This window comes from Crocodylus porosus, unplaced genomic scaffold (genome assembly GCF_001723895.1).
Source record: "Crocodylus porosus isolate Cpor-Errol unplaced genomic scaffold, CroPor_comp1, whole genome shotgun sequence".
NCBI classification, from domain to species: Eukaryota; Metazoa; Chordata; order Crocodylia; family Crocodylidae; genus Crocodylus; species Crocodylus porosus.
Window position 1 is genome coordinate 20,772,232 of NW_017728913.1, and position 21,544 is coordinate 20,793,775.

At 41.4% G+C, this 21,544-nt stretch overlaps 1 protein-coding gene across 3 annotated transcripts in view; it reads left to right on the plus strand.

The window, feature by feature from the left end:
- The window catches only part of TLL1 (tolloid like 1), a 241,614-nt gene that overhangs the window by 124,719 nt on the left and 95,351 nt on the right, over window positions 1-21,544 (plus strand). For all 3 annotated transcript variants that reach the window (XM_019534585.1, XM_019534586.1, XM_019534587.1), the window contains exons 6-8: window positions 9,782-9,960; window positions 12,907-13,012; window positions 17,910-18,034. In XM_019534585.1, the coding sequence (XP_019390130.1) occupies window positions 9,782-9,960; window positions 12,907-13,012; window positions 17,910-18,034 (410 nt within the window). The remainder of the gene's footprint in view (window positions 1-9,781; window positions 9,961-12,906; window positions 13,013-17,909; window positions 18,035-21,544) is intronic.

Here is a 21,544-nt window from a genome sequence, read left to right on the forward strand (position 1 = left end):
TACTGGTGGTCACCCCTGATAAACTTATAGGTGGCCATCAGATCACCCCTGAGCCTGTGCTTTTCCAGGCTAAAGAGCCTTGTAGCTCTTAGCCTGTCGTCATTCCCCCCCATCCCAAGAGGTCCTGTAGAATTAGGCCTACCTGTCTGTACTAAGGGATAAGCCAGGATCAGAATCATGAGTGAGACTGGAGCAGCAAGCTACCACCGAAAGCCAAGGGTCATATAAAAGGGCATACATAGCTGATGTTTAGGGGAACAGGAAAAGATGACAGGGAGAGTGGGAAGCATGAGAATGGAATGAAGCATCAGAAGAGCTTCTGGAGCAGTAAAGTGGAACAGAATACATGGGGAAATGAAGAGTAAATTAAGCACAAATGTTAACTATTCGTACAGTACTACAGAAAAGCTACAAAGACCTAAAACTTTTGGGGTATTATTCTTCTTCCTAAACATCTTCATATAAATAGTATGTGAATGGGAAGGAACCATGGTCCACTAGACTACCATTTCATTAAAATATGATCCATACTTCGAAGCGTTCATTCACCTGTTTATGTATTTGCTTGCAATGTGGCTGATATAAGCTTAAAAAGTGGAGAAGAACAATGAAATACACCCCATAAGGATGCACTACATATATATTTTTTTGTTATTCTAAATATAATGTAATTCCAAATTTCTTTTCAGTAGTTCTCTCAGTTTTGTGTCAGAGACCATGAATAGGTATTATACTTGTCAGGGAAAGTGCTTTTTTCCTGACACAAAGAGTGAGCATGCAGTTTGTGGCAGAAAAGAACCTTGTGCTTCCACCACAATCCATTAGCCTTTTTAAGCAGAAATGTCACTGTTTTCTAGTGTCATGTGAAATGCCCGTCCAGATAGAAATGGTGCATAGAGGGTTGCTAGGATCCTCAGTAACCCACAGTACTCTACACTTCCAAGGGAGGAAGAAGGGAGAGTGGCTGGCTTCAGTTACTTATCTGAGTATTTTGTTGATCTACTAGAAGTTTTTCTGAATTGTACATTAATTTATTCCCCACACGATGCCTGGATCACTGTAGGCTTGCAAAAAAGTATTTAAACTGTTACAAAATGAGGGACTTGTTGTAGTTGTTTGCAAATGTGAATAACTCTCCTTTATTACAGTGAGTCTGTTGTGCTCTGGCTACCTGAATGTGTGTATGAACCACTACAGGAACTCAACTACTATTAGCATGAGTGGGGAAATCTACATGTGCAGCTAACACAAAGCAATAAACTCTGGCACATTTCACACCAGAGTTCATTGCTCCTGGCCATGCCATTTGTACCGGCAACACCATTTACACTGGGCACATCTATATGAGATGTTTACTGTGGAATTGCGTAATTAGCTCTTCAGTAAACATCTTGTGTATATGTGCAGGGTTGTTAGGGCAGAGGAAAGTAATTAACACCACAGCAGGTTAGGACTTGTAAATCAAGTGCTACCTTGCAGTGGAGTCTTTCTCAGCAGCAATGCATGTGTAGATGCTGGGGGGCCTGGCTGGGGCATGAAGATGTTTCATTATTGGCTAGTTCTACACCTTTGTGCCCCAACCAACCCCTATGCAGCATGTTGAGCCAGCTTGGAGCAGCCCCAGCTGACAAGGGGCCTGGTGGGGTTAGCCTGCTAGCCTGGCAGGGCTGGAATAACCCTTTAGTGTTAAGCAAACAAACTCATGGACCCCTATTTTTTTTCACTTAGTGATTTTAATGTGTAAAATAAGTGCAATTGGGCCTTTTCTTCAGTTGAAGCCCTAGGCTTCTACCTAGTTTGCATATGCGTTAATTGGCCCTGCAGCTTGGGGCTGCTCTGACCAGCTGAACATGCTGAGGAGGGGGATGGATGGGGTACGAGGGTGCCCAAATGCAGGGCTAGCCTGCAGTGAAGCTCCTTTGTGCCTCAGCTAGCCCCACCAGCATTTACATGTGTGTTTCTGTGGAGCAAAAAATTCCACAGTGGGGTAGTACTTGTATTTACAAGTCCTAACTGGCTGCAGAGTGAATTAGTTTCCTGTGGCCTAATAGCACTGCACATACAGATGCAAAACATTTACCATGCAGCTTGCTAGGCAACTGCAGTAAACGTCTTGTGTAGACATGCCCAGTGAGGAGCAAGTGGCGATAAAGAACAGAATGTGGAAAGTGCCTACAATACTTTAAATACATTTGCAATTTTTTCTGTACAGCCTTCATTCATACATGTTCTCTAAGATGCATGTTCTGAAATTATGTAAAGCAAAACACTGTCAGGATGTATATGAAGATGAGGTTCACAATGGAATCTTTTTGCACCTGATAATCCTGCTATTAATTGAAATTCTGATTCTGGTTTTATTTTTGCTATATGCTGCTGCTTTGATATCTTCTAATACTATAGACACTATAATCTAGGGCACAATTTAGGATACTTGAAAATGGGGAAAATATTTTCCTCATTTTCTTTCACCCTGATATAAAATGTTAGCAGATACTATAAATTAATTTATGGGCCTGGATCACTCAACTGGTAACACACAATTTTAGATCAGAATCTTGATCATGTTCAGCTTTTATGTTCCTACTCTGAAGAGAAACATGGAAGACTTTGAACAAAAGAGGTTTCTAAAAGCTGTTTAGAAGGGAAATAGGAAAACACCAACTCATGCACATGGAGCCCTCCATGAATTCAGCTTAATCCTATATAATGGTGAACAAAGAATTGGTAATAAATAATTATCCAAAGCAAAGACAAAAGATTTAAATTACTCTGGGACAGAAAAAGTTGAGTATTTATGCCCGTCATCTTAAATTCAGTTTAGGCTAAGTATAGGCATTGGACTTTTACCAGTATAAGGAATTGGAAACCACTCTATACTCATAACAGAACAAAAGTTCAGGACACAAAACTAATCTATACCCATAACAGAAGAAAAGTTTGGCACACATAGACTGGTTTAAAAATTGTGGAGCCTGGTCTAAGATTTACTCTCCCCGCCTCATAAGGGTGAATGTGTATTCTGTTCCCTACTGATCTCAATGATGCCACTTACAGAAAACCACATAACTTAGATTGATTCTCCCTTGGGCTTTTTGAAGGTCTGTACCTAGCCTTAGGGTCTTGTATTATAATAGTAATCTGGCAATTTTTTCAAAAGAATTAGAAAATTTCCAAAACCACCGTCATGTTTTCCAGTTCTAATGTTTTTTCCTTATTCTTGCAATAAGTTTTTTACTCTGAATTTATTAGACAAGATGTATCCTTATTATTTAATAGTAATACATTTATTGAATACAGGTTTTACAAGCTGAGAAAATTTATATGAATTCATCTGCCATACATATGTGTGTTTTATTTTAACTTCCAGTCTATTAAACAAAGACATCGTATGATCAGGGGACAACAGGCCAGGCCCTATGAGGAGAGTCTATGGGACCTGAGCCTGTTCAGCCTCCAAAAGAGAAGGCTGAAGGGGGATCTTGTGGCCTGTTATAAACTAGTCAGGGGGGATCAGCAGGCATTGGGGGAGTCACTGTTCCCCCGAGCACTGCCAGGAGTGACCAGGAATAACGGTCACAAGCTGGCAGAGGGTAGGTTTAAGTTAGATATCAGGAGGCACTACTTCACGGTCAGGGCAGCAAGGGTCTGGAACCAACTTCCAAGAGAAGTGATGCAGGCTCCTACCCTGGGGGTGTTTAAGAGGAGGTTAGATGAACATCTTGCTGGGGTTGTTTGACCCCAGTACTCTTTCCTGCCATGGCAGGGGGTCGGACTAGATGATCTGCTCAGGTCCCTTCTGACCTTAGAAACTATGAAACTATGAAACAATACAAAATATAACCAAAACATCCAAAACAAACTAACAAAGTAAACAACCTATCCCTTTGTATCCACAAAAAACTGAAAGAGATGAGGAGGAAAATGTTTGTGACCCCAATAGCTTAGTCTTTTTTCAATATATAATACTTTCACAAGTGTTCTCCATCGTATACAGTTACAAAGTACAAGAGCATGTTCCACAGTGACATAGACCTCCTTAAGGACCAAGTGTGATTTTACTATATAAAAGTTGAATCCAGAAAGTACAGCTGTTGGATAAGCTTGTAGTATTTTTTTTAAGTCCTTGTCTAGCTAATTGTGTTCTTTTGGGCTAAGTACAGGCAGTCAAAAACCCTGAAGTCTGAATTGATTCCATCTTCCCAGGTTAATCTAAACTGTATAGATTGAACCAATAAACAAGTGAACAGACATCCACTTTTGATTCCAGAAATGTAGCCACATGCCTGCAGTGGCTCAGGCCGGAAGCATGGGAGTGCTAGAGCAGGCCTCGCTGCTCTGCTGGAGCAGATGGCTTGGGCCAGGGCTAGCGCACTGTGAAGGAGGACTTGTGGGGGAGTTACAAAGCATCCTGGGATGCTGAGGGACTGTGAGTTAACTTGAAACTGGAGGGAATCTGCACAGAATTTCAATAAATGGTTTTATCCTAAACCAGTTCAGTCTGATACTACATCCAACTAGGTTTATCTTAAACCAGTTTTGGTAATGGGTTTGGCCATTACCATTTTGAAAGTGGTTTATATTGGCTGAACTTCTGTTGTGTTACTGTGTTAATGTGTAATTTCTGTCCCTAATCTTGAAAACCCAGGATCTTTTTTTACAATCCTGTTTCATTTAACTGGACATAGAATTACAAAGTATTTCTAAATATGCTAGGACTGAAGCCCAAGAGTACAAAGAAGAAATCATTCTCTAGCTCAGGAACTTAATATTGGCATTTCAGTCATTTCAGCAAAGCAGATACCTCTGATAAATAGTGAGAGTCTACAAAAGGGCTCACTCCCATTAGTTTACATTGAAATCATGAAAGGGCCAGAAAACAGGAATGCAATGTGTGAGCAATTGAAGAAATCCTTTCCATCTGAGAGACTGTAACTCTCCATAAACAAGATTCTTTATCCAAGAGGGTGTTGCTAGGAAAATTCATCCTGATTTCTGGGTGAACCATTATTAATATATTAGTTGCTAAGTATTAATATATTACTTTTGGGGGCTGCATTATATATTTCACATGCTCAGAAAAAACTCCAGGGAAAGAAAAAAATATTCTGCTTCTGTTTATTCAAGTGTGGGGGCATTATGGAATTCCAAATCTCTTTTTTAAAATCTATTTCCACATTATCTACAAATTTTAATTTCTCTTGTGTGCTTTATTCTGTATGTTAACAGATATTAGATGAATGTTCAAAAGCTTCGCTAAAATATTTAATATTTTTAAAACCCTTGTTACCATAATTAATAAAGTAATGTGAGTTTTCAGAGCAAAATGAAAACAAACCTATCTGGTAACTAACTGGACTTGAGTAATCATGACATTTAGATGAATGTTGGCAAGATTTGTACCAGAGAGAGACTATAGCAAATAGCTTCTCCTCTCCTTTCTGCTTATTCAGGCCACTCCCTCTCTTTTCATCCCCATGTTTATGAAAATGTGGAAGAAAATTTGAGGGGTTGGGACCAAACTTAGAGCTTTACCATTCCTGCTAGGGATAGGAGACTTTGCAGTTTTAGCCACCATTTGGATCAAGTCAGGAATACAGCAAGACTGTTACAGAAGAGTAGTTTTATTGTCTAAATCTAAGCCTTTTAGGGGAAAGGTGTTTTACAGAGATTGTAAAGCCTGGCTTTAAAAGTCTGAAGAAATAAATGTATATACAATGGTTTTGTAATTCCATTTCAGATATATTAGAGAGTGGTTTAGCAAAACTCTTAATTGGGAGATTAGCTTTCAATATAGGAATAGTCCCAGTGAAATCGATAGCAATAGCGTTACAATGGTATAAAGGTAGATTTTTACTTATGAGGGAAGAATCCAGTCTAATATGTCTAAAATCAGGTCTAATTAGGTCTAAAATAAGTTCAATCAAGCAGAATTTACTGTAGTTTGGTGCTTTTACCTGCTTGCTTGTTTGTTTGCTTCTCATCTAAATTTTGTTTTTAGATGTGAAAAAGACGCATTTGACTATTTGCTCACTGGAAGGGATTATTTGTTACAGAGCCCCTGTGGTATTTCACTCTGTAGCCTCATGAAGAACTAGTGGAAATGTTGGCTACCTGTCTTCCTGAAGTCATGAAGATGTGGGGGGATTTTTACAGTACACTGTTGTCTCTTTTGTGAATGGGTGGAGTGAGAGTAGGGAAGATATGTTTTTGTCACAGGAGCACTTGGGTGCCCTGTTCCTATGAAGGAATAAGGGCTGCTGAAGCTCCCTGAGACAGCACAGGTGTTGGTTGCTGGAGCAGCCAGGCTGGTCACATGACCAGAAGGGGGCAGGGCCGGGCCTTTATAAACAGCCCAGGCCAAAGCCTAGCAGCAGTTCCCTTCTGGCAGCCTGAGGTACAGGAGCTCTGCAGGAGAGCCAAGCAGAGCAGAGATGAGTGGTGCAGCCTGAACACCCAAGGGGCTGCACCATGGTAAGGGTGGAGAGAACCCTGACTGGGAGGCCTTTGCAAGAGAGCCAGGTGGGCCTAGATCCTATGTTATAGCCAGGTGGCTTTATTGTTGCATTGCAGCCGATTGGCTCATGGTTCTGTTTAGTTATTGTTATACCGGAGGACTGGGTGAGGCTGTAGGGGTGGAGGAGGCCTCATCAGGAACTCCCCAGGGAGGTGGGGTGCTCCCAGCACCAGAGAGGGGTGCTGTATTGCGGGGCGTCTAGACCCCAGCCCCAGAAGGGGTGAACAGATTGAGGAGCCCGGGGAGGGCACATTTAGTGAGAGGAAGCCCAGCGTGGGCGTAGGTAGAAGCCCCAGGGGGGCAGGACCCAGAGAAAGGGGTCAAGGGGGCCAGGTAAGGCGAGGGCTGCTTGAGCCCCAATTGGGAAGAGTCCCAGAGGGGCTCCACAATGGTGGGGAACCCGGTGCCCACTAGGGCACCGTAGTAGGGGTGTACTACCCCAGCCCTGACAAGGTGCAAAGTGCTGGTGAGGGCACTGTAGTTCAAGGTACAATACCCCAGCCCTGAGAAGGGGCAATGAGGTTTTTGGGGGCCAGGGGCGCCGGTTGCGTTACAAGCCCAGGGTCGCCAGTGAAGGGCGCATACAGGAAACTGACCAGATAACGTCCGGTACATCTGCGAGGTTTGGGGCATGCTAAAGGGGAGGTTGGAGGCACGCAGAGCCCATAAGGCTGGGGTGCATCAGGTCACCCTATATGGAAAGGGGGACAGTATAAGCATAGCACGGTGTCCAAGGCAACAGGAGGCAGCCTCCCTTCTAGAACCATATAACAACAAGATGTGGCGGGTGACAAAGAGGGTGCTGAATCGCCTACTTGGCACGGCAGGGGGCGCTAGAGAGATCACGGCCGCTCTTGCGCCCCGCTCCATGACAGTTTTCAGTAGGTCCCTACTCAGAAAACAAGGGAGAGGAGTTTTCAAAATTTGATGGTAGCACTCCCTTGTTGTTGCCCTGTGGGATCAGGCCATCTCTCAGGATCTCAATATTGCGCTGTTAGACAAGAGGGTGTGACACAATTGAACATATACAAACACACTAATGAATTAGGTGTATATACACACACACACACCCCCCCCCCCCAACTCAGGCACATACACATCCAAACCAGCCTAGGCACATGCATACCTATCACCAATTCAAGCACATACACTATACACCCCTAAAGTTAGACATAGATCACTAATTCATATATCATGCATACAGTGGCATTACACACACGCACACCAGTTAACACACATACAACCCACCTACACATACACACAGGTGAGTTCCTAACTTGGATGGTACAGTGTGTATGTGTGTGCTTGGGGTGCCTGGTCAGGTGAGAGAGAGAGAGTAAAAGTGTAGGGAGTGAAAGTTGCCAGAACTGGGATTAAAACCAGTGGACTAGAGAGAAGCTGGCTGAGGAACTGAGGCTTAGGTTTCCTTAAGGTAGACTGGGGCTGGAAACTGAAGCAGACAGCTGAGATATTGGGCGGGGGGCAGGTAAGTGGTGGCAAGGAGGAGACAGCCAGGAAAGAAACTGAGGCAGAAACCTGGTTGCTCAAGGGAAAAGGAAAAGGCAGTGGGGATAAGACAGTGGCAAAGAAACAGGGGGGTTAGAGGCATAGAGGCAGAGAGGAGCTCAGGACAGGTGTTGGAAGTGGTAGTGAGCCAGAAGCAGGAGAGGGAGAAATGAGACAGAAGTTAGAGAGGCAAGGAGCAGAGATTGGAGCAGGGCCAAACCATAGCAAAGCAAAACCCAACTTAGAGGTCCAAATAACAGTTTTATTAAACAGACAACACACTACACAGCCTCATGAAGTTATCGGTTCACACGCACAGGCACATGCGCGTGCATGCACACACACATGCATTCACAATGGCAGCAGGAGAAAGAGACTCAGTGGAAGGGCTGGAGTCCTGGTAGGGAAGATAAGCAGAGTCCAAGTCCTTGGTTGAAGAGGGGGTGGGAGGTGATAGCTACCTATCCAGGCTAAAAAGGGGTCTTTCTCCAGTAGGTGTTGTCTAGAGGGGGGTTGCCGGCAGGGCCTCTGGGTAGACAGGTGGTGTGGCATGGTGCTGGTCCAGATGGAGAGGGCGTCCCACAGGGTGTCTTCACTGCCCTTTTTATAGGAACAGACCTTGTGTGATCTTAGTGACAGGAGGCCTGCCCAGGCAAGGGTCAGCCCCCAGTGTACTGAGCATGTGTGCTCCATGCAGGGATGTGCAGTTTCGGGTGTCTGTAATGGTGGGCTACTATGGTAGAGTTGCTGGTTCTGCAGGGTCTTTTGTCTTTGAAATGCTGTGTTCTTGTCTCTGTTCCTGGGTGAGGTCCATGGTTCCTGGATGAATCAATGCGAGGTGATGGCCTGGTCATTACAGGCCATTCAGTAGAGGCCTGCTACCAATGTATTTCAATCATTCCCAATCACTCTCATTCATCCGGGAACCAATTTACATGGGAAGGGCACATGAATCATACAGTTGCAACACAGGGGATGCCCAGGCAGAGGATACAAGATGGAGGCTTGACATACAAAATGGAAACTTGACATGACTTATGCTAACTTACATATATAGGCCTAAAACAGTAATCACACAATATAAAAGCAGTACAAACATAATAATTATCACTTATAAAACAGTGGGCATCAATATCAAAATAGCAGGGAACTTATTTGCGAAGAGGGAAGAGAAAAATAAAACTTATTACCTAAAATAAAATGTTAAAGCTTATCCTACATCTTAGCTTAACTTATACTTATCTATAGGGAATAGAGAGGGAAAGAAAAAGTCAGAAATGGTTGGGGAAGGGGAGGGAATGTGGTGTTCATAGACAGCAACAAAGTACCAGTCACTTAACCTGCTCAGCTGGTGATGGCATGTCTCATGTTCAAGACATCCATGCAAGAGATCGCAGTCTGTTTTATGATTTATTCTGGAAATGTACTATGTATTTGGAAACTTATTTTGTTCCAGACAGGCACAGGGGCATAAGGAACAGTTTGATGGGCCACAAATGACACCAATTAAGACCTTGGATAAATACATTTGTTTCAGGAATTTACATGCATTATTAAGTACTACTAAATGCTATGTTCATCTTATTTAAATGATACAATGTAAAGCTTGCAAAACTGCCTTGTTCCTGAATTGTATATTATTGATGATCTAATGTTTAAATGTTATTCACTAGCAGGCTGGAAGTTGCTTTCCTGTAAATTTACTGATATGTGCATACATCACAAAACCTTTTCTCTTGGTTTATATTTTCATTGCAGGTGCTGTTCTTACGTGGGTCGAAGGGGTAATGGCCCCCAGGCTATATCAATTGGCAAGAACTGTGATAAATTTGGAATAGTTGTTCATGAACTGGGTCATGTGATAGGCTTTTGGCACGAACATACACGACCTGACCGAGATGACCATGTAACCATCATTAGAGAAAACATTCAGCCAGGTGAGATAATTTGATAAGCACTCTTAGATTTAAAAAAAATCTCTGCTAGTGTTAGGTTCATTTTGATGTGTCTGTTTATGATTGTAAAACAATGTAGTGAAGTTAAGGCTTTCTTTGCTAAAGCTCCTGATGAATGATTGTTGAGCTTAACTTTGGATTTGTACCAAAAAGGACTCTCAGCAAACCCAGTTGTAAATGGGTAGCTGATCATTCAAACTAACCAATCAAAACAGGTGACTGAATGTGATGCTAGGTACATCAATCCCTCATGTGCCATTGTCTACAGAAACTGATGTGCCTTAACCATGCCAGACCAATGGTTGGATGACTATGGATCTTTTCATGGATCTTTTTGATTTGGCTTGAAGATTGCATTTTTATACTTTTTGGTGACTCTTGTCATTAGTTAATTTATAATTCATAACCAAAATAATTATCATTCAGAATTTTATTATTTCTTAAATTCAGCTTGTAATATTACAACAGAAATTAACTCATTTATACCATTTCTCTTATCTGGATGGATTCCAGAGTGACTGAAAACTATATACTGAATATATAGTACTTCTAAGTTGCAGTTGCATCTGGTGTTGACAAGAGCTAACATGTAAATATCAAATAAACATAGAGGAGGGAGCACATCTTTATTTATGGCCTTTAGAGACTCAAGAAAAAACTCCTATTGCTATGGAAAAGAGCCATCAGACTTTTTCATTGTCATACTTTAGTCAGAATACTGTATTCCTGACCCTATATGAAACATGAATAAAATTATATTGAAGCTTGGAAAATGACACTGGTACTAACATTTTACTTGGTTACTTGCCCTGGAGCAGCAGACCCTGATCAAGCTAGCTGTGGAGAAGCTACAAGACTGGCAGTTTGGGTCCCAGTTTTATTTAATGTCATCTGGTTGGCTTGAAGCTTTGATTCAGGTGGTAGTTTCAAGGCTGAGAAGCCAGAACTGCCAAGGTTTCTAAGCTACCAGCTCCTTCAGACACCAGGAACATAGATGTTTTTGCCTGAGGCAGGCTGCCAAGGGAGCTATGGAATTGTCTTAAGAGTTCAGGAACTAGGAATACCAAAATTTCAACATGCCAGTCTCCCGGTCAGCCCACCGGATGTACTCTCTATGAGCTGGGAACCTTGAAACCTAGGCCGCAATGGAGCCAGCTGGTGATGTTGGCAGGAAAGCAGGCATGGAATGGCTTTCAACTTTGTAATTAAACTACATCTTTGAACTCTTTTGATTTTGATGAATTACCTTTTCCTCTCAACAAATGCTAAATACTTGTGAGGGTACAAAGTGATTGCTGTTGTTAGAAACATCCTGTGTATATTATATGGAAAATTGTAGCACTTAAGCAACCTAAATCCCTTTTAAACCCTTCTTTATGAAAATAACTATGAAAGTAAAATTTAAACCATTCTGTTAGAATGGTTTAAACCAACGTGTTTAACCAATATGTTAGAATTCCACAAAATGAATAACTTCTCAGGACAAAATCTATAACACTTCTATTTAAGCATATGGTTTTTTCTAGTTTTATTTATTTTTAGAAATACTTTCTTTTAGCTAGTTACTCAATGTTTGCACAGCAGGGTTTTATTTTCCTTTTGGTGCTTTATTTTACCAGATGGTCTAGATGCAGCAAAAACCTAAGTATCATAATTCTTAAAACTGCAAAACATAATATAAAATACCATTAGACTACATTGGTCTAATTATATTTTCAGTATTAGACTCTATAACCTTGATTTAATTTGAAAAGAGTTCAAGTCTGTACGCCTAAGACATTTTATAGTTTCTTAATATGAAACTCATGTTTAAAGAAATTCATTTGGGATACAATAAAGCTATGTCACCTCAGATGGGACTTTGGACAGGATGTACAGGTATTAGGCATTAGCTTGGATCCCAGTCTAGAGGTGTAGGGGGTGGTTTAGGCTCTATCTTCTGTATCCAAGGCTTCCACATACACACTTCCTTGAACTCTTCTGTGTGCTAAGCATTGTTGGATTCAGCAACTACTGTTTGCCTCTGATGGATTCACAAGCCACCAGGTGGTTTGCTAATTTCTTGCCCTTTATGTAAATAAGTATTTCGCTTCATCCCAGGTAAAGGTGAACCACCCTGCATGTTTCTATCCCACCTCCATGGTTTTTTGCTTGAACTTGCTTGTTAATACCATTTCTTGTGGTGTCATGTGGCCTTGCCCATCACTAATTGGCAACAGGAAAGCATTTCTGTCAGGGTGAAATTGATACATGTTCTGAGAGCATTCTCTTAGCTGCTGCAGGTTTGGCTAGAGTTGGTGGTTTGATGTTTAATATTAAAGTAAAAAACTTTGGCTGGACTTCAGTATGATTTGGGGCTTCAGTAAGGGCCAGTTTATATACCAATGAGGACCAGATCTCTGGTGGATTTCAGGCCTGGAAGGCAGCTTCTCTTTTCTTAAACAGATTGCTGCAATTCTCTTCTGAAGCTGAAGCATTTGCATGAAGTTAGTAGTGCAGGCCACTAGAACCTGGACCAAATTACTGTTGTGAGTAGATAAGTTTTGTAAAAGGTAGTTTCTACTTAAATAAGATAATTCTGGTAACCGTCTTGTACAATCAGATTACTCCTGCAGTTGATAGCTAAATTGGTAAATGTGGTAGACTCCACACTTACCTTGATTTTTGGTGTATGATGTCTTAATCGCTTATAGTGTCAATGTAAATGAAACGGCTAAATTACATGTAAATAACCTAGTCGTGGGTTTATGGAGTTCATGCATCCTTGTTCACTATAATTAATAAAAGCACTTAACTACTTTGGAGGTTAGAAGTCACTAAACTAAAAATGTCTGTGAATGATTATTGTATCTCTGTTGGTGGTATTTTTCTTTCTTTTCCTTTTTATCACATGGTTCATCTGAGATATTGTTTATGAATTGCTTGTAGGTCAGGAATACAACTTCCTGAAGATGGAGCCAGGAGAGGTTAACTCCCTTGGGGAACCCTATGATTTTGACAGCATTATGCACTATGCCAGGAACACTTTCTCAAGGTTGGAGTCTCAGGTTATACCTTTTGACTTTTAATTCCATTCTTCCACGTGAATACTAATTTTATCAATAACATTTCCAGAATGACTTTAAAACATTACAGTCCCTCACTAGTTTGTGTTCCTAACAGGAGTCAAAACACACCTTTTGTTTTAATTGGACCAAGTAGAGTAAGTTGATTCTATTTTAAAAGACACTGCTTAATTTCCTCTCAGTCTCAAAGCCTTCTTTTTCTGTTGTTTCAGTTACTTAGATTTAATGTTAAGATAAAGATAGTCATATATTTTCTGTAACTCTTTTTCTATAAAAAATAAATAAAGCCAGAAGCATCAAATAAGTTAAATTTTATTTGCATTTTGAACTTTTCTATCAGGATGCAGTCTGCTTCAACATATAGGACGCGTCCAGACAAATGTACACATGCAGTTTGTGGCACTGTAGACTTGGCTGTGGCCCCGCAAACTGCACACACCACACATGCAGATGCTTGCTGCATTGCTAATTAGCAGCACAGAAGGTTTTTTTGACACTGGGAGATTTCAGTGTCAAAAAATACCTGCACCAAAGAAGTGGGGCAGCACATGTGGTAGAAGCATGCACCATCCAAACCTGGAACCTGGCCAGATGGAGCCACACTTGGGCTGCTGGCCAGACTGCACACGCTTGGATCACCATTGTTGGAGCCCCCAGGAGCCTAAGGCTGTTGTGGTGAGCCTAGGTGCTTGCCCCAGCCTCCCTTACCCCATGCAGGGCAACTTGCTGTGCTCCATAGTGCACATGAACAGGCGTTCCCCAGGGACAAGTAGCAGTGGCACAACTGTGTAGGAAATGCACGTGAACACTCAGCTGGATATGCCCATAAAGTCTGCGCTTTATGTTGATGTAAAGTATTAAAAATGCTCGTCAGGTAAATATAACTTTTTAATGAGGACATTGCAGAAGGCTGCAGCCAGTTGACCTGAATGGAGTTTGAAGTCCATTCTTTGCTGTTTGTACATGTTGTTACTGTCCTTAGAAACATAGTCATGATTCCTGTTGTTCTTCCTCTGGCCTGTGCTGGTTAGTATTGGTTGCCCTGTTGCCAGTTTCCCTGACTGTGAACATATGGATGATACAAAGATTCCTTCTGAAACTTTCAGAAGATTCAGAGTGCTGCTACACCACCGCTGAACTGGTTGTTTCTTTATACAGTCTTACTACAGTGTGCAAGTGAGGGGGAGATATAGTAATAATCATAATACTTATTATATTTCATACTGCATTACTTTGTAGTTCAGATGCTATCTACCTTATAAAAATATTACCAAGGCAATTAAAAACTTGGGTAAAGTTCATCTGTGCATTAAGAATTATGTTCAAGGCCCAGTTCCTATGTGACCTGTGGATAAATCATTCTACCTTCTTAGGGCTAAATACTTTCTCTTTTACACAGCCATGTGACTATACTTTTTGGCATTATTGCCGTGTTTAAACTCCACATAATATGCTTAGTAGGCTGCAGGCACCTAAGGGGAATAGAATATATGTAATGCCAGGTAAGATCCAAGGCTTTAGTCACAGAAAAGTTACAATTATTGAGTTTTTATAACTCTGGAAGAAGAGGCCTTGCTGTGTTTTAGCCTAATGGCCTGAAAATTGGAAGATTGCCTAGGGCAGTGGTTCCCAACCTTGTTGTGCTGTGACCCACTCCTGGGAATGGAGGGCAGCGGTGGCAGCCTGGGAGCGGGGGAGCTCCTGGCATGTGGTGCGGCTCATCCTTTGTGTGCAGGGCCACCGGCAGTGCCCCCATGAACCTCATTTGGGTCATGACCCAAGGTTGGGAACCCCTGGCCTAGGGAGTAGGAGACCCAGGTTCTAGTCCCTCATGCAGAGGTGGTTTGAACCCAGCCCCTTTTCCCCAAACCTCATTCTCTGGCAGGGCTCAGCCCAGTGCAAAACTTGCTGGTTATACCTCTGCTGTAATATAAACACAGGACAGTATCTATGTTAAAAATCTTCAAAAACAGTATCCCGTGAAAGAGGATGAGAAAAAAGAAGCCACATTTAATTTTTGTTAGTGACATCACCTAATGCATCATTGCAAGGGGCTCAGACATTACATTGAAAAGGTACAAGAATCTGTATAAAATAGACTAGAATAATGATGGCTAGGTAGCAATGACTACTCTGTGGAGATTTGGTTTCTAGTTTTTGTCTCAGGCTCCAGGCTGACAAACTATAGGAAGGTATATTCTGCCCATGGGAACAATATTGTGGTATGCCATTTAAAGAAGCCCACAATATCAGGCGAGGGTTGCATTAACTTCAAAGGAGGTGCTCTATGAATTGTTGAACTTTGCCAACTATTAGTTATTAGACTCTTGGACAAATAACAAAAACCAAAATCGATCATGAGGTAGTATTCACAAACAGATAAGGCTATTAGTGAAATAGTAAGATTATTAATAGCCTTTCACTGTCCCCAAAGTACACAGCATTTAAGGGGTATTGGAAGAAGAACGATTTCTTGTTTTACAAGTTTTAATTACATTCATTTGGTCATCTTCAGGACACGCCTGTGGTGTTAAAAAAAATCCTACTTTATCTTCCCTCCTCTCTCCCTCCCCTTGTTACTCCAGTGGCAGAGATAAGGGCATCGCCAGATGCTGGCTGGCACGGCCCTGTTAAGGCAAAGGGGACAGGGAGGGGGTTAATTCTTCCCTCTGTCCCCTCTCTCCCCAGGGACCACAGCTGGAGTCTGCCAGCCCTGTCTGCCACCTCTGCTGATCTCTCTTTGTGTGGGGTGAGCGGCAGAACAAGTACCCTACCTGCCCCCTTTTCCAGATGCCAGAGAGAGGGGGGAAATAAATCCCATGCCCCATGTAGTCTGTGGCAGCCCTGCCCACCCCAGTCCTGCATGCAGCACAGCACCCTCCAGGAAGAGGCTTGTGCTCCCAGGGTACCATGACAGGGGCTGCTGGGCTGCTGCCCCATGAGAGTCACTCCCCCTCACTACTCCAGTGGCAGGGCATGGGCTCCTTAGGGGAAGGGGGCAGGGAGGAGATTTATTTCCCCGCTCCCTCTGGCATCTGGTGAAGAGGGCAGGGAGGGGGCTTATACCGTCACTTGCTCCATGCAGGGAGCGATCAGCAGCGGTGGCAGCTGGAGCTGCAGACCCTAGCTGCACTCCTGAGGGGGCAGAGGATGGAATAAACCCCCTCCCTGCCCCCTTTGCCGCAGGGGGCTAGGCACACCCCTTCCCTCGCCCCTGCCACTGCAGCAATGAGGGGGGAGCACCAGGCAGATCCCACCCAGGGTTTGTGCTGGTGGGACAGGGAGGGGGCAATTAAACCCCTTCCCTGGCCAGTTCACTTTAGGTTACTGCTGGGACCTGGCCATGTTCCCCCTCACCCCGCCTCTAGCACAGCTTCCCTGCAACTGAGGGCATGCTGTAGTTCCCACCAGCTTCTGGCCTGAGCCACTGCAGGCATGTGTTTTTCCTGAGTCAAAAGGGAATGTCTGTTCACTTGCAAATTGGTTCAATTTGGGCAGGTTAGACTAACCTGCACATTTTGAATCAATTCAGATTCTGCATTTTTGAATGTCTGTCTCTAGCTTTATAGTTTAAAACAGTGTTTCTCAACCTTTTAAGTAGCAGGTACCCCCTAACTTCTGAAAATTTTAATAAGTACCCTAACACTCAATTTTCCAGATGATTTTAGATTTACAGACTAATATGTGCTGCATGTTGGAAGAAGGGCTGTCTATATAAGGCTGTGATATGACAGATGTCTGATCTGGTGTGGGTAGGGTTGCCACCTTTTACACCAGGGGTGCACAACTTGAGTATGTACCTGGTCTAGAGGTGATGTTGGCTAAAGCTAGGAGGGCTGAACGCCAAATTATTACTGGGGAACTTAAAGCACCGCACAGTATGTGGTATACCAAATTTTTTGCTGTAGTTTTGAAAGGAGGAAGGGATGAGAGAGAGGAAAAGAAGGTGTGAGAGAGAGAGTGTTGGGGTACCTGTGTACCCCCTGCCTGTCTCGCATGCCCCGGGGTATGCGTACCACAGGTTGAGAAATTATGGTTTATCCCTGTTCATAAGTGTAACTCTGACTACTAAGATTTCTACTCTATATTCATTATTCTAGCCCATACTGATAAATGGCAGTTCAAGATTTTAATATTCAGTGCATGTCTTGCAATTATAAATGAGTATCAAAAATAAAGCAGAGCATATAGAAATGGGCTAACTGACATGACCTAAACATAGGTTTAAAAAAGTTTCAGACTTAAGGGTTTCTTATCTTAAAGAGATTTCTATCTTAAAGAGCCAACACCCACTTTTCTGTAGTTTATAATACTAATGTAATATTAATATACCCAACTCAAAAAGATTATTTATTTAAATATTAACCACCTGAGGCCAGGCAAATTCTAAATTAAGCATTATTCTCACCAAAAAAGGCTCTCTGTTATACTAATATAATTGAGAATTCTTCTGATGGCAAATAAGTTAGCATGGATTTCTATTGCTGCCACTTGCTCAAGGCAGGATCATCCCCAATTAAACCACCCTAGCCACGTGCCTGCCTAAACAATAGTACTTTTTAACTTTTTGTTACATTTTACATTTTAATAAGAAAAGCCTTTAATGTTGGTGTCAGAAAACCAAAAGTAGTTGTGTTAGCATATTAAAACAAGACTATTTTCAGTTATCATCGTTATGACTGGCCATTTTTTTCTGACATACAATTTTTCTCTTGCATTCTTTTTTTTGGTAATATTGCCTTCATAATAATGGTAAACTTAATTACTATATATTGCAGAATGAATGAATATTTTATATTACAAATACCAGGATTATTTATTGATGGAAAACTTATAAGTTTTGGGGGTCTTTCTTTTTTGTTATAGGGGCATGTTTCTGGATACTATTCTTCCTTCCCGTGATGATAATGGTATACGACCTGCCATTGGTCAGCGTACTCGTCTAAGTAAAGGAGATATTGCACAGGCAAGAAAGCTGTATAGATGTCCAGGTATTGCACCACAAATACACACATACATGCACACCCCAGCAAGCATGGCTTACTATATTAAGCAAATGAAACAATAAACCTTTTGAGTCAGGTGCTTATGAGTCTGTTTCCATGCTGGCAAGTGACGTAAACAATTCAAGAATCAGATCATAAAAATGTTGTAGGTGAGGACTCCGGAATGCAAAGCACTTAAGTTCAGATAAGCTGCCAGAAAGGTATACTTCTGCAGCATTTCAACTCTTGCTTTGTTGTTGTTGTTCGTGTTGTTCAATGACAAAGAAGAACAACACAGTCCTTTATGTCAATTCCTATATACCTATTGTAGTCTAAAACCAGATCCCTGTTTAGAGATATGAAAAATTCTTAATGTACATTACTACTGGTAACGTACTTAATGTACATTACCACTGGTACTACAAGTTCAGAAAATCATTCTGAACAGTTTTTGTTCCACACAAGTTTGAATGGAGTGAGGAAATTACATCTGTCAACAAGCAGATTGTTGTGTAGTGAACAGTTAAATCTTAGACAATTTTTGACTTCAGGATTTGAAAAATTACAACTCAGGTCTACAAATAACCTGACTTATTTGTATTATATTTGGCTATTCACTGATAAGCTATAAACTTATCCATACACTGTACATTTGTTTCAATCAGTATTTGGATGTCATCAGTCTAGTGACACTAGCATTTTAAAATGGTTTAAAGTAAAGGATATACTGCTTGTCTGAGCTGATGTAAATCCAAAATAGCTCACTAGAAACTTTGGAATTTAATTACTCATTTCTCTGGTGTTGGGCAGAGGCACAGGAGCCACAGTAAAACAGTGGCTTCCCCTTCCTGGATGTAGATAGGAGGCAGTGGTGATGTAGGACACCCAGCAGATTGCTCCCTTAGCCTTCTATCAGCCATAATTTGCTAGAGTGTTGCATATCTGGACTGCCACCATCAACATGCCCCCACTGAAGGACTGGAAGGGATGCGATTCCACACAAAGTTGACTTGATAACTATTTAAGTCAAGTATGTGGTGGACTCTTTAACCCATCTAATCAATATAGACATTGGGAGTGGGTAAAGAGGTAGAGAAAAGCCCAGGGCAGTGGTCACCAAACTTCTAGACCCATGGATTGAATGAATGGCACAGGGTTGCCATGTGGGGTTGGTCCACAGGTGTAATCCAGTGTGCCGGCCCAACCACACACCAGTGTGATCTAGTGTGCAGAACCATGTTATCCAGCCTGTGGGGCTCCTCATGGGGCTGGAAATTTGGCAGCAAAGGAATGGCAATTAACACTGACACCACTACCCTGCTGCCAAATTTCTGGACCTGTGGGGATAGATTATATCACAGGCTGGATGACATGGTTCCATAGGCTAGAGTTTGAGAACCATTGACCTATGGTTACTCCAGTAGCATCACTGGTGTCAGCTCAATCACTTGCAGCCCCATAGCACATCAAAACTGGCATAAATATACCTCATAAATATTGAATTTAAATAAACTTCAGAGTCATCAGATGCCGGACACTATTACATACACATCTGATCAATTAGGAAGAAGTTCTTCCATGTATCCTGAGCATGTCAGTGTGTCAACCAATAGAATGGTATCTAATAATCAAATATAATTATTTAAGCAATCCAAATGGCCTTTTAAAAGTATTTAAAAATATTTTTGTATATAATCTTTGAATAAATACACTGCTCAATAGTTTGCTAAAGAGTAAAATGTACAGAACAGAAATCTGATTCTTCTGTAAGAACTGCATACTCTTGCTGATAACAGAAACCTTGAGGGTGAAATTAGTCTGTAAAATCAGTAATCTAGTGTGTTTGATCAGTATTTTTGTAATCATATTGGGTAAAGTAAACAGCTCATCATGTTTTGGCAATAGGTAGTACTTGCATATAATATGCCAGATGTGCATCTGGTTTTTCAATCATTTTGTGAAAAAGATATCAGGCTCCTGAACAAATTAGAAAACAAATGCATAGGGGAAAGTCATCTGTTTATATTCTTCATAATAGTTCACAGTTATGAAGTTCTGTGAATGTTTTATTCTACAAGGATTCTTCCAGTGACTTGGCTTCACAATGTCGTATAATGCTTCTGTTTTATAGTATTGTACTTTGGAAAATAATGTTTTTCTCCTGTGGAAGCACTAATGGAATTAAACACACTGAAGTGGGGAGATAGTTTGAATTAATAAGAGTTGCAAATTTTGAGATGAAAGAACTTGGTTTATAGCCTATACTCATGTGACTTCGTAACATTAAAATGAGTGAGATAATACATGCAAGTATGGCAGGTCAGCCCCAACATTACAAAACAGTGTTGTTATTTATTTCAAAATGTTCAATTTCTACAGGTTGGCAAATCTGGTTAGGTAAGAGTCCTTAATTTCCAAAGCGCATAGCCGTCTTCAAGAATGGACTTCCAGTTATAAAGAAAATAATTCTCAGAAGCTTGCACTTGATGACTAAATTGTTTCACTGCAGCATATAAGGCGTATTAAGACTTGAGTGACACTTAGCTTCCCATTTTGTGAAAAATAGCTTGGGATCATCATACTCTGAAGGCCGGATATTTTGTTGTTTTTGGAGGTGTTCTCTATTTCCTATCCTGGGGAGAAGATATTAATCAAACTGTCTGCCTATGGAAAAACAGTATTCTTTGTTGTTAGTACTGTTTGTGTTTGTATATTTTGGTATTAAGAGCAGAGGAATACTAATTAATTATTTCAGTGGGATGCACTTGTCTTTTGGGGATTAATAAAAAAAATCTTCTAGTTCTGAATACTCTTCATATGGAAGTTTCCATATGGGGCAAACTTCAGTAATTCATATAAACAGTGGCTATCCAGGAAGTCAGATACTGCTTCTGTGGAGAATGAAGTACATTTTTATTGGATCATGATCAGGAGCAGGGACGTGCACTGAAGGTTCCTGAGAAACTTGCTGGGTGAGCGTTTCTCTTTCTCTAGTTTGTCTGGGCTGTGGGAAAACAGTAGAGCCTTACTAGTTTTTTAGCTAGACAGAACAAGTGGTCATACCCTAGGATACATATGCCAAGAGAAATATTTGAGCTTAGGGAAGGCTGGGTGACCTGATAGAATGACCTGCCTTTTACCAAGGAGGTAGGTTCCAGGACTGTTAAGCTTATAGAAGAGGAGTCTGATCTGCTTTTACTTTTTAGTTTGGTTTGTGGACTAATATGAACTCTGTCAACAGAAACAGTTACTGATTTGGAACTGTTACTTCTAATATTAGAATAACATTTCATATTGAGAATGGGAGGAAAGGGTAATAAACGCAGAGCCTTGTCCTTTTTACTCTGTTTTGCTCACATCTGCAGGCCCTGGGCTTTCAAATTCTATTTATTGATAATGTATTATTTTATAGATTTGATTATGGAACAAGGAAGTGGGGAAAATGAATGTGGGGAAGAGTGACCCTGAAAAGTAGGGAGACTTAGGAGTAGGATTAGCAGGAAAAAAGTGTAGAAA